General features: G+C 41.1%; 1 protein-coding gene across 5 annotated transcripts in view; it reads right to left on the reverse strand.

Annotated features, from left to right (window-relative positions):
* Positions 1 to 15,628, reverse strand: part of NFYA (nuclear transcription factor Y subunit alpha) — a 33,187-nt gene extending 17,559 nt beyond the window's left edge. Inside the window, exons 1-3 of one of the 5 annotated variants that reach the window (XM_084852982.1) lie at positions 15,470 to 15,617; positions 2,607 to 2,725; positions 1,413 to 1,496 (exon numbers count right to left, since the gene is read on the reverse strand). In XM_084852982.1, the coding sequence (XP_084709108.1) occupies positions 1,413 to 1,496; positions 2,607 to 2,681 (159 nt within the window). In that variant the 5' untranslated portion in view covers positions 2,682 to 2,725; positions 15,470 to 15,617. Of the gene's footprint in view, positions 1 to 1,412; positions 1,497 to 2,606; positions 2,726 to 15,469 lie in introns of all 5 variants that reach the window. The other 4 variants (XM_084852977.1, XM_084852981.1, XM_084852978.1 and 1 more) reach the window with 4 other exon arrangements.
* Positions 15,629 to 15,690: the final 62 nt, after the last annotated feature.

Below are 15,690 nucleotides of genomic sequence, written 5' to 3' on the forward strand. Positions count from 1 at the left end.
TGGATGAGGCAGGTGGGCAATATGCATTGAGGCCTGTCTTGCATAGCTGTTTGCAACATGGCACATATCAGAGCACTGGTGGTAAATAAACACTAGTAAACCACTGAGTTTTCCAGGCAGCTCACACAGCAGTCAAGACTCCTGGTATTGGCACTTCTAAACAGACCCTTCGAAGTATGAGACCTGAATATGGTACATACAATGTTCTCATTTATCTTTCAGATACAAAATGCTATACTTTTCCCATTATAAATAAAGCTTATACCTTCAAAATTGTAGCAGCAGTGGGTACATGCATATTATGTTTAGGTTGTATATTTCCCACTCAGTGCTATGAGGCTGCTAGAAATGCTGTTGGGAGACAGGCCACTGAGCTTTATGAACCGACACAAGAAATATTTCAATGAATATTTAGACTAATTCATGTGGAGTTAGATTTCATTTAGGAAATTAATGAGTAAGAGTACTCAGTAGATAGAGAGAATGAGATATATTTTTCAAAATAGATCTTCTGAACTAATCAACAAAAGCCAGCTCTTCCTTTCTGACGATTTTCTACAGAATTCAGACAACAGGTAGAAGAGTTGAAGGCAGGCGCAATGTAAATTCCAAGCTAAGTCAGCCCAGTGCAAGCAAGCCATTTTCATCAGTTTACAATTCAGAATCGTAAATTATTTAATATTAATTCAAATAATTTAGCAAGCAAACCCCCCCAAATCAAACCAGGAAAGTCACAATAAAGCCTTTGGTGATATGATGAGATGGAGATTAACAATGTTCTTCACAACATTCACCATTAAAACACACACACACGTATGCGCCCTTGGGTGTCCTGACATCTCTTATCAAATAGGATGATGTTCACAATGACATTAATAATTTCATAAGAACAGAATTCAGGGTTTGAAATATTTCCTCCTCAATGGATTTCCATTTTTTAAGAAAACCTAATTTATAGATCTTCTCATTACTGCAACAAAGGTTTTTTCAGTCTTTAAGATTCTTTTAGAAATAAATGATTTGAGAAGGAGAACCCATCCCCTTCGAATATGTATCATTTTAAAAAAAACAGATTTTCCTTAACCGAGAGAGGCCATAATGAAGGGTTGCAAGTCTACAGGGCTCCTCCCCACCCCCCACCCCCCGGTTACTCATCTTCAGATTTGCAACAGTAGACGTTTCACAGAACTGCTTTGCTGCATGCATTAACTGGAAGATCAGCTCCAGCGTTTTTGTTAATGTTACTGTTATCCATCTACAGTTAGCTTAAGCCATATCTGTTATAGCGCATAAAACTGCCATTATTTTTCTGTTCCTATATCAAGCCCCAGTGCAAAACACAGTATCAGACATGAGGTGATGGGGTGATTCATGCAGTGCTCACACAAATAGAACAGATAGATCACCACTACCTGGAGGGTCTGGACTTGCTGGCCTGAGGCAGATGCCACCTGAGCCTCAGTCTGCAACTGGACAGCAGTGACACCGCCCTGCTGCTGGGAACAGGAACAGGAAGAGCTTGAAACTTTGCAGGAGGAAAGGAAGAGCTCAAGACAAGAAACATCCTTACTGCTAGGAGAAGGATGACAGGCCCTACGAAGGGGGGCTACCTGGTGCAGCTCTAATGTAATGAGCCTTGGGTGTTCTGGCCTGAATAATATTCACAGGCTAAAGAAGGAAAAACACTGTGATGCTGCCGCCCTCATATTAAACCTGGAAGCTCCAGAAAGCTCTCAGTAATGAGTCCCAAGTTTTGTGAGGAACACAAAATAAATAAATAGGCAACTGGAGGCCCCTGAATTCTAAGGAATGGATCTGACTATCCTGTAACTGCGTTGCACCTAGATCAGTACTGCTTTTGCATTGTGGTGTTAGGACTTTCCTCAGAAAAAAGCACATAACTATAAGGAAGAGGGACAAGGTAAGACAAAGAAAAACAAGATACCACCTATTACCTTCCCTATATTAATCCATGCTGTCCATCCATGTATCCCTGCATTACAATCTAAGCTTTGGCATGGATCTAAGGATGTCTTTATACTACTCTGCAAGAAGCATTAGTATAGCCTATACTAAATGAAGCATGAGTATCATATCTGGATTAATGGTGAAAATAGCTACCTACTACTAAAAAGTAAATAAATCCAAGATTTCATGAAGTGATGCTAATGTCACATAGCCTGTGTAACTTTTTTTGTATAATTTTTGTATAAAGGCATTTCAAGATTTCGTTTTCCAAAGACTACCTTACAACTTTGTATCAGCTTAAATGTCGCTGAAGAAAACTTGAAACACTTTGGAAGAATGGGTGAGAACAATTTAGAAAAATACACATTTGAAAGACAAAGGATTGTATCCAATGTTAGTCTAACTTAAGCTCCATTCATTCCAATGGGTCCGCTTTAAGTAGTACCAACAACTGAATACAACCCAGAAAGTTCTGCAAGTACACATTGTGGTGCATGATCTTAAGATGTCTAAAACAGAACAGAAGTTATTGAAAATATATCAGCGGAAGGAAGGTCTTGATCTATTCTTGATGACTCTTAAAGCAGAAGTTAAGAACCAAAGGCTTTGAGTTTGCAATCTCAAGTAATTTCCCACACCTGTTGCTGAATTTGTCCAGCCTGCACAACTATCTGTTCTGTCGAGCTATTGCTGTTTGCTGTGTACTGCTCCATAGTTTTTCTAGTGCCAATCCTTTATCCAATCCTCAGCTGGAAACCTAATAAGAAAAAGAGAGAACATTATTTCAAACACTGATTGAGTATTAATTTGGAATTAATTTACAGAGCTGAAAAAGTCACCTATTCTACAGGGTTCTTGTTCCCTTCAAAGAATCCCATTATTACAAAAGATTCAATAAATCTTACACACAATATACTTTGGAAATCTTGTTTGTAAGGAATACAAATACTGAATGCAAATGCAGAAAGGTATTCTTGAAACAACCTTCATCTTTCTTTAATGCAGAAGTTCATTGCTTTGTTTTCTTTACTCATATAAGCTTAAATCTGTTCGGAGCTTTCATAGTTAAAGGGCCTCAGGAATAAAAATGTCTTATTATCTTCCAATAACCCCCTTTCAGAGCTACCACAGATGTCAAGAAAAGAGCTAAAGACACTCTCCGCTTGTTATCCCATTTGGATTACTGTAACGCACTCTATGTGGGGCTGCCTCAGAAGAGTGTTTGGAAACTTCAGCTAGTTCAAAGAGCTGCTGCCAGACTGCTGACTGGGGCTGGTTACAGGGAGCATACAACTCCCCTGTTAAAACAGCTTCAGTGGCTCCCAGTCTGTTTCCAGGCACAATTCAAAGTGCTGGTCATGTCCTAAAAAGCCCTATATGGCTCAGGTCCAGGTTATCTGAAAGCCCGTATTCTCCCTTATGAGCCTACTCGTGCCCTGAGATCTTCAGAGGAAGCCCTTCTAGCCATCCCGCCACCATCACAGGCATGCCTGGTGGGAACGCAGGAGAGGGCCTTCTCGGTGGCTGCCCCAAGGCTCTGCAACTCCCTTCCCAGGGAGGCCCGAGTGGCACCCTCCTTGATATGCTTTCGTAGGCATGTAAAAACTCTTTTTGTTCCAGCAGGCCTTTGGGGATAACTAGTCTGGACCTGTGAAAATATGACAGATGGATACTACTTTTCTTATTGTCTTTTAATGTTTTGATATTTTTACAATTTCAATATTAACGATTTAATTATATTTTTAACTTTTGTACACTTGTATTTATATTTCTATTTATAGGTTTTAATTGTATAAGTTTTAATGTTGTAAAGCCGCCTTGAGTCCCAGTATTGGGAAAAAGGCGGGATATAAATAAATATAATAATAATATCCCTCATTCATTGCCAACAACACGTAAAAAGCAATGTAATATGGCATATGCGAGCCCTCTCCTACTTCGAAAGCCTGCGATCAGCGGCTCTTGTCTGTCACTCTTTATGAAGTAACCTGGCCTATTACACTTTGGCCCTCCTACCACTATGATTGCTTTTGAGAAGAATAGCAGTTCTAAAATGACACCAGAAGCCCCAACAAACGGCAAATTAAAAACAGAAAGTGAAGAAAATCACTGGGAATACAAGGGACTATCCCAGAATAAATCCCATTTGTAAGCTCTCTCCTCATATACCCCATTTTGAGATTCAGGTATGGTCAAACATAAGGTGCCAGGCTGCACTCTGAAGTACTTCAAATTACCAAAAGAGTTTACAAAATACTTTGCATAAAATATTTTTTCTGTAAAATACCATTGCAAGAATTATGTATAATGCTTTCATCAAGAATTGCCTCCAAGATGGTGCAACAGAGAACTTGAAGCAAGGATTCCTCCCCAAACTGGAACTTCAAAGAGCAGCACCATATCCAGATAACACTGAACAATCATAGTTCCAAAGTATCCTACACAGGGCTACAAAATATTTTATTTATTTCATTTCTATATTGCCCAATAACCAAAGCTGTCTTTAAATACAATTAAGTAATTCGGTGTATGGTAGGAGTTAGCCAATATCCTTCAGGGCTGCCTTACACCAACAGGTGCTTATGGCCTGCAAGTAACTAATCTGAGTTCCTCTTCCTCTTGTAAGATGCAATGTTTCAGGCAACAGGGAGTGCAGTTAGTGCACACGTGAGAATGGAATGCATGATCATGTAAGCCGCCTTGGGTTCCTTGCAAGAGGAAAAAAGGCGGGATATAAATGCAATCAATCAATCAATCAATGTTACCTGAGTGACTGAAAACTACTGCAGCATGGCTCCTTCTTGGTGACACAGGTAACATCAGAACCCCCAGACTACACAACAAAATCCATGATGTAGTTCTGCCCAAAATTGAGGCAATACTGATGGGGAAAGGAGCCCATCATGGATTCTTGTCCATGCTGTCTAGGGCTTCTGATGATTCCTTCGTAGTATGTGGAATCATATTTTAGTGAGCCCCACACTTTGCATGTTATGTCAGAATGGGCCTACTGCTTCTGTGATAACCAGTCACGTGGAGTGGAAATTTTTCCAGTGCTTCCATTTAGTAATTTTTTTTGGTAAAAATGAATGTATGTCAATTGCAAATATATTAGGCAAGCTTGGCAGTTTCAAAGTTATAATTAATGTTTTTTTTTCCAGATGATTAGCCCTATAAAATACGTGAGACAATACATATATGTCACTGAAAGACAGGTATGTCAAGTGAAACAGAACTAATAAGTCATGACTCTGTTGAAATAAATTAGTGGCTGTCAATATATCATGCACATTTCTTTGGGTTGCCAAAATCAGTGTGTCAACCGTTATCATCACATTTATTTTTTCCTTTAAATTTAAACAATGTAAAAGTATAAGCTATTGTCTTTAAATTCTTACAAGTATTTTAATAAAAATTTCTACATAACATTTTAAAACATTATTTTATATCATTTTTTCAGTGCAATGAACATGGGCCTAACATATCCTGAAAAAGTTAAAGAAAACAATCAAACACAATCCAGATAGGATACAGAGAGTACATGACTGCAAAACCTTCATGCTGACATTATTTTCTCTTAGTAGGTTAGCTAAATCTTATAATGATCTGGAGGGGTTTTCGGTCTGGGACATTTGAACAACATACCACAAAAATGGGTACCATGTTGCATAAAGTATTTCAGGTTTTCCATGACCTTTAACAACTTTCATATGGTGGGTAAGCTTCCCATTAATAATGATCCCAAAGCATCTGAAACAAAGACTTGAGAGAAAAGCCCACTAAACCTTTCCACTGGCTTGCAGTCGTTGCTCTTGCTGCTGCTAAAGAGTGAAAAATAAAGTCTTTATGCAGGGTAGACTATAAATCCTTTGGGGAAACCCCCCCCAGAATTGCCAGCATTAGAGTCTTGATATTTTGTTTGGTCATATTAATTTTTTTGAAGGCATCCTAAAATACCTCTACAAAAAGACATGAACACCACATGTGGATAAGTGTGCTAGTCCCATAATATCCCCTCCAATATTTATTTGAAGTTGTTTTGAAGATCTTCTGTGCCTTGGCAGGGGTTAAGTGCCATTGAGAAAGTACTCTGAAAGTTGCCCTTATTGGGAGTCAGAAATAAAACACTTGTCCCAAAGGGAATTGCCTACTGGTATCCCAAAATCTACTTCCAAACATGCTTTTAATGCTTCAGAACACCCACAAAATAATTCGATCACCAATTTGTATAGCTTGGATACTAAGCCTTTTAACTCTTGAGATTTGGAACTTGAAAGACATTCAAAATCAGTCAGTGGATGTGTTACCTCTAGCAATACATCAGGACTATGTACAAGATGGTGTATTTGCACATACTGTAACAAATGAAGACTATTACCTTCCTATTTTTCTTTCATATCAGCCATAGATATACATTGTTTGTTGTGAATAATGTTCCAAAAACCACTCAGACCTTTTCCTTCCAAGCTTTATAGGCTATATTAATGAGGCTGCCTTTAAAAGCTGGATGAAACATTGAAGGCATTAAAAGGGATGCTGTAGGGGTTAATATTTTTGTCCATTGTTCCCATACTGCAAAAGTTGTACAGGTGAAAGGATTTCTGATCTCATGTATATGTTTTAATGCAGACGGAATTGCCATGATCTCATTAACAGGAAAACCCTACACCTCTGTATACTCCATCCCTATCTAATGAAAATCTCCCTGATACAAATTTATTAATTGGTGTAATTGAAATGCTTCATAATACAGTTTAAAGTTTGGAACCCCTAGTCCCCCCCCCCCCGTCTGTCTCTCAATAGAACATTTTTATTACATCTGGGTCTTCCGTTTTTCCAAATAAATCAATAATTATTTTTCACCATTTTTTAAAGATATTTTCTGGGATGTAAATAGGAATGGTCTGAAACAGGAAGCTACATTCTGGGAATAATGTCATTTTGACAGCAACACTCTTCCCAAACCAAGTGAGGTGGAAAGGTTCCCATGAATGTATTTGATTTTCAATTTGCTTCATAACTAAGAAATCATTATTTTTAACCAGATCTGTAAAGTTTTCTGTGATACTGATGCCGAAATATTGCCATGCCTATGGGGATAGGAGGTCACCTCCGAACTCGGAGGCAACTGCCTATCCAATGCAGGGCAGGAGAAGCACGGAGGGGGTCATCCCCTCCGTGCTTTAACCCCCCTGTATTTGCGGCTAGATAGCCAATTTCGGCTGTCTAGCCGTGAGAAGGCAGGGTGGAGGAGGTGGCTGCTGGACGACACATAGGATGTGTTGTACTGGCATTTCCGCCTTCCCCGCCCTGTTTTTGCTGCTCCGTGCTCCTCTTCCAAGTGCGGAGCCATTCAGAGCTGCCTGTGAGGCAGCGTGCGCAGGGGTGGGGGTGTTGGTTCTCCGGGAACCGACATACCCTATGGCCATCTAGTGGCCATAGGATTGCTCCTTTAGTTACCCATGGAAATGGAAATAACTTGCAAAGATGATTTTGCTTGGTCATCCATATTTATACCCAAAATTTCTGATTTCTCATAACTTTAAAGCCTGAAACCTTACCATAACTGCTCTTTGAATTTCTTGAAGTGACAGTTCAGGATTATTAGTGACAATTGCCACATCATCTGCAAACAGATGCATTTTGGGCTCTTCATTATTGACACCGATGGCAGTAATTTTGCTATTATTCCTTACTGAAATTACCAGAGGCTCAAAGACAAGGTAAAAAGCAGGGGCAATAGAGGGCACCCCTGCCTTGTTCCTCTCTGCACTGTAATAGGGGATGAATCTAATCCATTTATTTTGATCTCATCTCTTGACCCTTTGTAAAGTTATTTAATTATATGCAGAAAAGTCTGTCCCATACCCATTCTAGATAGCACTGATTTCATAAAGGACCATTCTAAATGGTCAAAGGCTTTTTAAGCATCTAAAGAAAAATGAGTGCTGGTATCTTTTGTTTTGCAAAAATATACAGTATTCAACACTCTTCTAATATTGTCTGAGATTTGTCTATTGGGCCTGGAGCCTGTTTGATCTTTGTAGACATATGCCCCCACAAGATTGTCATTGGGCTATAACTAAAGTAAGTAATTTGGCATCTTGGTTCAGCAATGCTATTGGTCTGTGTTGTATCCTTATTCAATTTTGGTAGTACTATTATCCTACCAGTTTCCCATGATTCTGGGCCTTTTTGTAAAATGGAATTGAACAGTGTAGCTAAATGTGGGATAAGTAAATCCTAGAACTATTTATAAAACCCTCCTGGCAGGCCATCCAGTCCTGGGGGCTTTCCATTTTTAAGTTAATCACAAATTTTATTTCTCTTTTTGATATTGGGTCCACAAGGAAAACTTGATGTTTCTCTGAAACTATAGGGATTTCAACAGAATTCAGGTAACTATCAATATCTTCTTGTTTGGGTTTATCTGAAGGATATAAACCTTGATAGAAATATTTAAACTGCTTATTAATTTCTTGTGAAGTTTGATATACAATATTTTTGCTATCCTTAATTTGAAGTATTTGGCTAGTCATATATTGCAGACACTTAGCTAGTAATCTTAAATTTTTGCTTCCAAATTCCTAGTATTTTTTGTTTAAATAAATTGGGCTTCAAGATCAAGCTTTTCCTAATTGTTTCCAATTTGCTATATAGAGAGGGTAACCCTTGTTTATGTTTAGATTCAAGGACTGTCAGCTGATTATATAATTGTTTCTTTTCTTCTTCTCTCTTTCATGGCATCCCATATTGTTGAAAATGATAACCCTGGTATTCTACTTTAAAATAATCTGTCAACTTCTTTGTACCATTTCTCTTATAAGTCGATTCTGTAGTAACAGAACATTGAGAGATCAATCCTATGGCCCACTAGACACTGCCTAGTGGGCCATAGGATATGCTCATTTCCGGGAACTGACCTCTGATCCTGTGCTCCGAGGTCAGTTCCCAGAAAACCAACTCCCTGTCTTGTCTGCACCGCCTCAGAGGCAGCACGGAGAAGCCCCATCCTCTGCGCTCACAAGAGGAGCATGGAGCGACTGAAATGGGCTGGGGGGCATTCCGGGGCGGGGAGAGCGGAGCTGTGCGTATGACATATCCGATATGTCGTATGGCAGCTTCCTCTCCTGGTTGGGTCCCCCGCCGCTAGACAGCTGAAAATGGCTGTCCAGAGAAAAACAGCAAGGCAGGAGAGGCGTGGAGGGAATGATCCCCCCCCGTGCCTCTCCTGCCTTGCTTCGGATAGGCAGTTGCCTCTGAGTTTGGTGGCGGCCACCTATCTAGTTAGGATTGTGCCCTAATTCTCCATGAAGTTGATCTAGGGGGCTGCATTGTTTTCAAAACAGCGCACACAATCCATGCACGGTCAGAGATTACCCATGTTTCAATAAATGCATCAGCTAATTGATTCACAATATCTACACATGCTAAAATGTAGTCAATGTGTGAGAGTGTTGTATGTACATGAGAATAAAACATGTAATCTGGCAATCCTGGATTTTTGTGACACCAGAAGTCAAGCAATTGACGCTTATCCAATGTATTTTGGAAATATCCGAAGTGCCCTTGCTGAGATCAACATCTTTAGTGCTCAGAATATTTACTTGCCTGGATTTACTGTAAATCTGTGAACTCTCATCTGTAATGACTTTGCAATATAAGATTCTGATCTGCAATTTGTTGCTGGGATTACGACTCTGAATTAATTTTAGCACTGAGATTGTTTCTTGAACCAAGCATTGTGCCGATAGCTTTTATAGAGGCTATTTGATTTATTGGGGATTATAAAAGTTGTAACTTCTGCCACAAAACTCTGGAAAGCTGATTTGTGAAACTTGATCTACTGCAATAAAGAGTTTCATTGTAAACAGTGATTTGTGTCAAATTGCCAGAAGGCGCCAGGAAACTGAGCCCTACATAAAGTGTCTTTATTTTTGGTAACCACAAATTGAGCAATGATATCACTCTGTTGTTGCCCATCCTGTTGTTTGAAAGGAGGTAGTCTATAGGTCCTTTCAGTTAATGCCAATTGGGGAGGAAGATCTGGAAGTACTGTGCCTAGCCTTTCTTGCGGAAACCCCTCAGTGTCAGATCCTTCCACGTGGTTTGGAAACCCTCGAAAACGGGCATTAGCCCTGCGACCACAGTCTTCCAAATCATCAATTTTGGCATGCAGTTGCTTCTCCCTCTTAGAAAGCATTTTGACCTGTTTTTGCACATTGGTGACTTGTTTCTAGAGCTTCATTGGCAGTTTTCTCGATTCCTCTCATATGTTCTATTTTTTTCCAGTGTTTTCTTAATGGGAGTTAAATGCGCTGCAAATTCTTCCCTTAGTGCTGTATCTACCTCAAGATTTCAACAATAAGATCTGGAGATATACCCTCGGGTGTAACATATGAGGCACCATCTCCAGTTCTAGAGGCCATTTTGTGTGCCTGGGGCCTAGGGAGTTCTGTGTCTTCTGCAGGGCTTTTAAGATGTGTACGTGTTCCAAGACCATCCCCAGGTATGATTTACAGGCACCTAATCTGATCATCTAAAGTGCTGGATGGCTTAATAGCTGTTAGATGCAGACTGGATTCATTGGTACAGGTCAAGTTGCTCAGGTTCTATGTCACATGACCCCCATAATATAACATTTAAATCACATTAAGTGTGCTTTACTTTTCCACCTCAAATATTACAAGTCAAATACTTGTGGTGTATTGGGACAAAAAAATAACATGGGGTATGTTTTTTTTTTAGCTTTGTTGTCTATTAAATATAATAAACATGCTAAATTAGATCTCTCTAGGCTAGGGCATCAGAACATTTTCCAGTGCAAAGTGAAAATGTCCCTATTAACCTAATTTGCACTGGAAAATTTTCCCAATTCAAAATTTTCTGGAAAACCCACATCACTGGTGATGACCTGGAAAGCTATTCCAAATAACAGCCTTTGATACCTTCTCTCCCAAATTCCATGTCATTATGGCCAAATATTTGCATGCTCATCTATCTACCTCTTTCCTGCCTCCGCACTGCTGCTATCTGAAAACTGTGGTTAATGGCAGATAATCAAGTTGTAATGAAAACATGGGATTGCAGAAAAGAGATATCTGCATAAGCATACTCCTCAAACTTGATAGGCCTTTTGCTAGTTGACAAGAATAAGCCCTACTTACACATGCTGCCTCTCTGTGCTTGTTTTTGTGGTGTACTTAAAATGGACAGAAGAAAATCCAAACGGAAAACCCAGCCTCTCCTGCAGTCTCCCCTAATTCTCAGAATCAAAGTTAAGGTCCTTTAGGGATCTTCTATGCTACCTTTCCAACATGGTAGTCACAGGGGCTGTTATCTTGTATACTTGTTCTCCTAGTTAGGCAGAAGATCACGGAAATATGATTGCTTTAAAATGCAATCAATATGGTACTCTCAAATGTTTTGACTCATGAATGAGAAGCCATATTCCCTTAGAACATATTCAAGAATAGGTACAGAAGTAGCAGCTTGACAGAGTGAGACAAAAGACACAAAAGATGAAGAGAATTAATGAAGAGCATCAGTCAGTAGTGCAAGCTTTACAAGTGGATAGAAATCTGCCAATATCACCACTCCCTTTCTGCCATCGTCCCCAAGTCTGACTGACTGACCGACCCTGCTTATACTACGCATGCACCCTCTATGTTTTCTCCAGTGTGATGCCTGTGGGCATCATTCCACCCACAAAAACATCCTGCTGTGCCCATGAACTCTTCTCAATGAATGTTTCATTTTTGAGTGGGCGGCCAGGCAGCACCAACAAGGCTCCAGCTGCCTATCACCTGGGGCCCCGAGGCATTCTTTGGGAAATGAAGATGGTGGGTGGCTGAAGCCTTGCTGGCACTTTGAAGTGTGCCCAGCCGCCCACTAAAATTGCTTTAAAAACAAAAAGAAAGAAAAACAGACCACTGCTGCCTCATAATCTTGGCAGGGTGTGGGGAGGGGAAAAAAGAGAGGAGTGCAGAACAAGCAAGATGTGAGAGTCAGGAGAGAAAGAATGAGGTACCAGAGGGAAAAAGAATATGCACACACAACTGGGGTGGCACTGAGAGAATATGGGGTGTCGGAAAACGAAGGCATGTTCTCACACAGCTCTCTCTCTCTCTCTCACACACACACACACACACACACACAGTCAGATCCAATAAAATAGATCCTCTTGAACGTATGCAATTCTTGCACAGGACTCCCCCCCCCCCAAGCTACCATCAAACATGGGCATGATGCACAGATCCTTACATACTGTCATGATGTTCACAACAGATACTCACCAAACCATAGGTCACTTTTGTGTCCACAGAAGTTCTGTGGTTTGACGGTGGCTCTCTTGGCCTCCCATGTAAAAATCACGAACATCTATTAGAATCTGTGCTTTGGAGCTATGCTTTTGTGTCATGGTGACACTGGATGATTTTTACTGTGCAGTCTTTAGATGCAAATGTAAGCTTTCATGCAGTGGTGATTGTGGGCGATGACGACACCCCGTGCAAAAATCACTCAAATTTAAGAGGCTCCATTTTAACTGGACCTACCTTTTACCAAGGTCCAATGGAAAAGTAAAGTGGGAGTGGTGCTTTGTGTTGGGGGGGGGGAACCTAGGGGTCAGCACCCACAACACTTCTCAAAATTTCAAATATGGCCATGGGCCCAAATGAAGGCAGAGAGATGGGGTAGCAGCTTCACCACTGTGAATTTCCCTCTCTTTTGAGACATGTCCAAATCTGAGCATCTTCTCGAAAGTAATGCAAGAATTATTTATCTGAGCTGGCTTTTGTTGGTTAGGTTTACACTGATAAAAGGGCAATTTTAAGCTGGAGAATGTTACATCATCTCAAATGTTTTTTTTAAAATTTGACAGCTTTTTCTACATTGTAAGCTCTCCAAACTTTTGCCATATGGTGAGGCAGAACTCTTAGCTATCATTTTTCATATTTTTTCTACTGTTACAAGGGCAACTATTTCCTTAACAGCAAATTAAGACATTGGTTTTTTTTCCTAAATAAAGTTTCTTTATGTTAAATGCAAGAAAATATGGTATTTCCAGAGGGGTACTAGCAATACATTTGTTGATCTTTAAGGTGCCACAAGACTCTTCATAGTTTTTACTTTATAGCTGTAGTTAGTTCATATTTAAACCCAGCTTCTTGGGCAGAGCTTTATAACTACTAAGCACCTCCACTGGGAGCAGACAGTGGAAAAGCCTCAAGCAGATGCAAGCTGCAAAGTAAGTTGTGAGCAAGCAGCAGTTACCATGAGGCTGTGATGGCAATTACCTCATGATTAATCTTGGGGGAGACTAAGGGGATTTAGACAAAATCTGGAGCAGGACTCCATCGGATGGGAGGTGCACAAACTACATCTCTTCCATCAAACACTGAAACTAAGACTATACTAGATATATTGACACTGCCTTTCCTCTGGATTCATTTGTGAGGTCTAGAAGGGGGACTCAGGTGCTAAAGAGTATGAGACTTCATGGGCATCTCTACACCATCCTAAAATCCTGCATTTAAAATGGGGCTTTCCGATTCCATTTTAAATGCAGGATCACAAGGACTCCCTTTTTCACCTGCTTTCCCCCCCCTTCCCCCTCCCCCTCCCCCCCATATCTGAGTCTTCCATTATCTTTCATTGATCTAGCTCCTCTTCTTGCTGCTTTTACTCTTTTCATGGAGGAAACTGAAGTAGAACACAATAGGATAATTTGATAGCTCATTATATGCGATCTATTTAAAAATAGAACAAAAGGCATTTAGTGCAGAAGATGCCTTGAATGATCACGTGTTATGTAAAGAGCCCACGCAATCTCAATCCCAGGATAAAAGCTCAGTGTGAAGGAGCCCCATATCACTGCCCAGGCATTATCCTCCTTCCTTATTTTCAGCAGAAGAATGTGCAAAACTATAACCTTATGGAGGCAGGTGGTTGACAACTACCTCACTGCTATAGGTCAGACTGGCTTACGTTTAAAACATCACCTTTTTCATTCTCTTAGATTTTAAATGGAATTTCAAGATTTATGCATTAGAGAATAAACATAGCTACTTTATGATACATTTTAAAAAGGTGTATAATACAACGCACTCCCTACTTTCAAATTCCTGACTGGACCACAAAACAAGTACCTCCCAAGTCTTAAGGTTCGACATTATCCAAGTCTTAAGGTTCGACAGAGAGCTTTGGCTATTGGGCGGTATAGAAATAAATAAATAAATAAATAAAATTATGTAATCAGAAAATACTTTTTGTTCCATGGAGGTATAAAGGAACTCCACTGATTTCAACTAGCCTTTTATCTCACATCCTTCATAGAGAGAAGACATCTGTATCACTGAAATCAATGTAAAAAAATTGAAACTAATATATCCTAAACTAGTAGGTCAGGTAGATAAAAGAAATATGAAAATACATATGTTTAAAACCACTAAGCCCGCATTTATTGGGTAAACCCTGCTTTTGTTTTACGAAGTACATCAAGAGCCACGTAACATTCGAAAATTGACTACTACACTGCACTTATATTCTAACACGAAAGAAGACATACTTTAACTTTCTAAAAAGATGTTTTCTCAGGTTATGGGACACACTACTGGTACACACAATGTATGCTAGTTCTGTAACATACAAAGCAGCCTAGAGAGAAATCTAGTCAAAGCAGCCTAGAGAGAAATCTGCAAGACTGTCCCCAATCATCAATTCCAAAAGTGTTTATTTAATCCATGCACCTTAGTGTCCCCAATCAACACTAACGTTAGTCTGAGATGGATTTCTAATTATTTTGCCATACAAAATGATGAATAAATGAAGCCTTTAAATCTAGGCGAGGAGAGGGAGCCCAGGGAAGGCCCTACCCCCTGAGGCACTGCTCCTCATCGAAGACTATTATTTTATTACAAAGGCAAGAATTTGGCAGAGAATTCTGGTCTTCAGTTTCAGCCTATCGTCTTAAGGTTGGTCTACGGCGTCCGAGTAAGCCTGACCTCGCCGGACAGTGGGAGCCAGAGGCAGGGTGACGAGTCCCATACTGGACACAAGCGTGTCAGCTTGGAGGATGAAGGAGGCCACTAACCCTTACCGGGTGAGCCACCCGCATAAGGTTACAGTCCTATAGGCCCAAGGGCTTCCCGCACTCCCCTCCTCAGTAGCTGCACCTCCTTCCAGTGGTGTCGACAAACGGGCATGCGAGAGGCTTCTCCAGCGGCCTCAGGGGCACCGTGCCAAGCGAAGAACGGCACTAACTAACCCTACTCGTGTTTGCCCAGTGAGGGTGACCTCCCCGACTCCCCATCCCCGCGCCGGTCGGCCACCCATCCCGCCTCAGTGTAGGATCTAGGCGCCCAACGGGCCTCAGCCACTCGCTGCCCCAGCGCTCGCCCAGCCCTAGCCCGCGCGCGGCCTCCTGACTGGCCACTCGGCCCCGCCAATCCCGGCTCTTGGGCCGGCGCTCGGGGGCTCCATATTGGCTGCTCGCACTCACCGTGCCTTGCTCCCCCGGTTCGGGTCCCGCTCTGATTGGCTCCGCCACCGGTCCCCGAAACCCAATCAGCGCCTCCACTCAGCCGCCGCGCAAAATGGCGCCCAACCCCCGACGCCCAACAAAGAGAAGACGAGGGCGCCCCCGCGCAGGCGCCGCAGAAGAGCTCCTCCCGCCGAAGCTTGCGCGTGTTTAAAACTCTGCGCGCATGCGCCAGCGCCGCT

The sequence above is a fragment of the Heloderma suspectum genome, chromosome 4, assembly GCF_057233095.1.
Source record: "Heloderma suspectum isolate Gila_16-S chromosome 4, 16-S_ref, whole genome shotgun sequence".
In the NCBI taxonomy this organism is placed as follows: Eukaryota; Metazoa; Chordata; class Lepidosauria; order Squamata; family Helodermatidae; genus Heloderma; species Heloderma suspectum.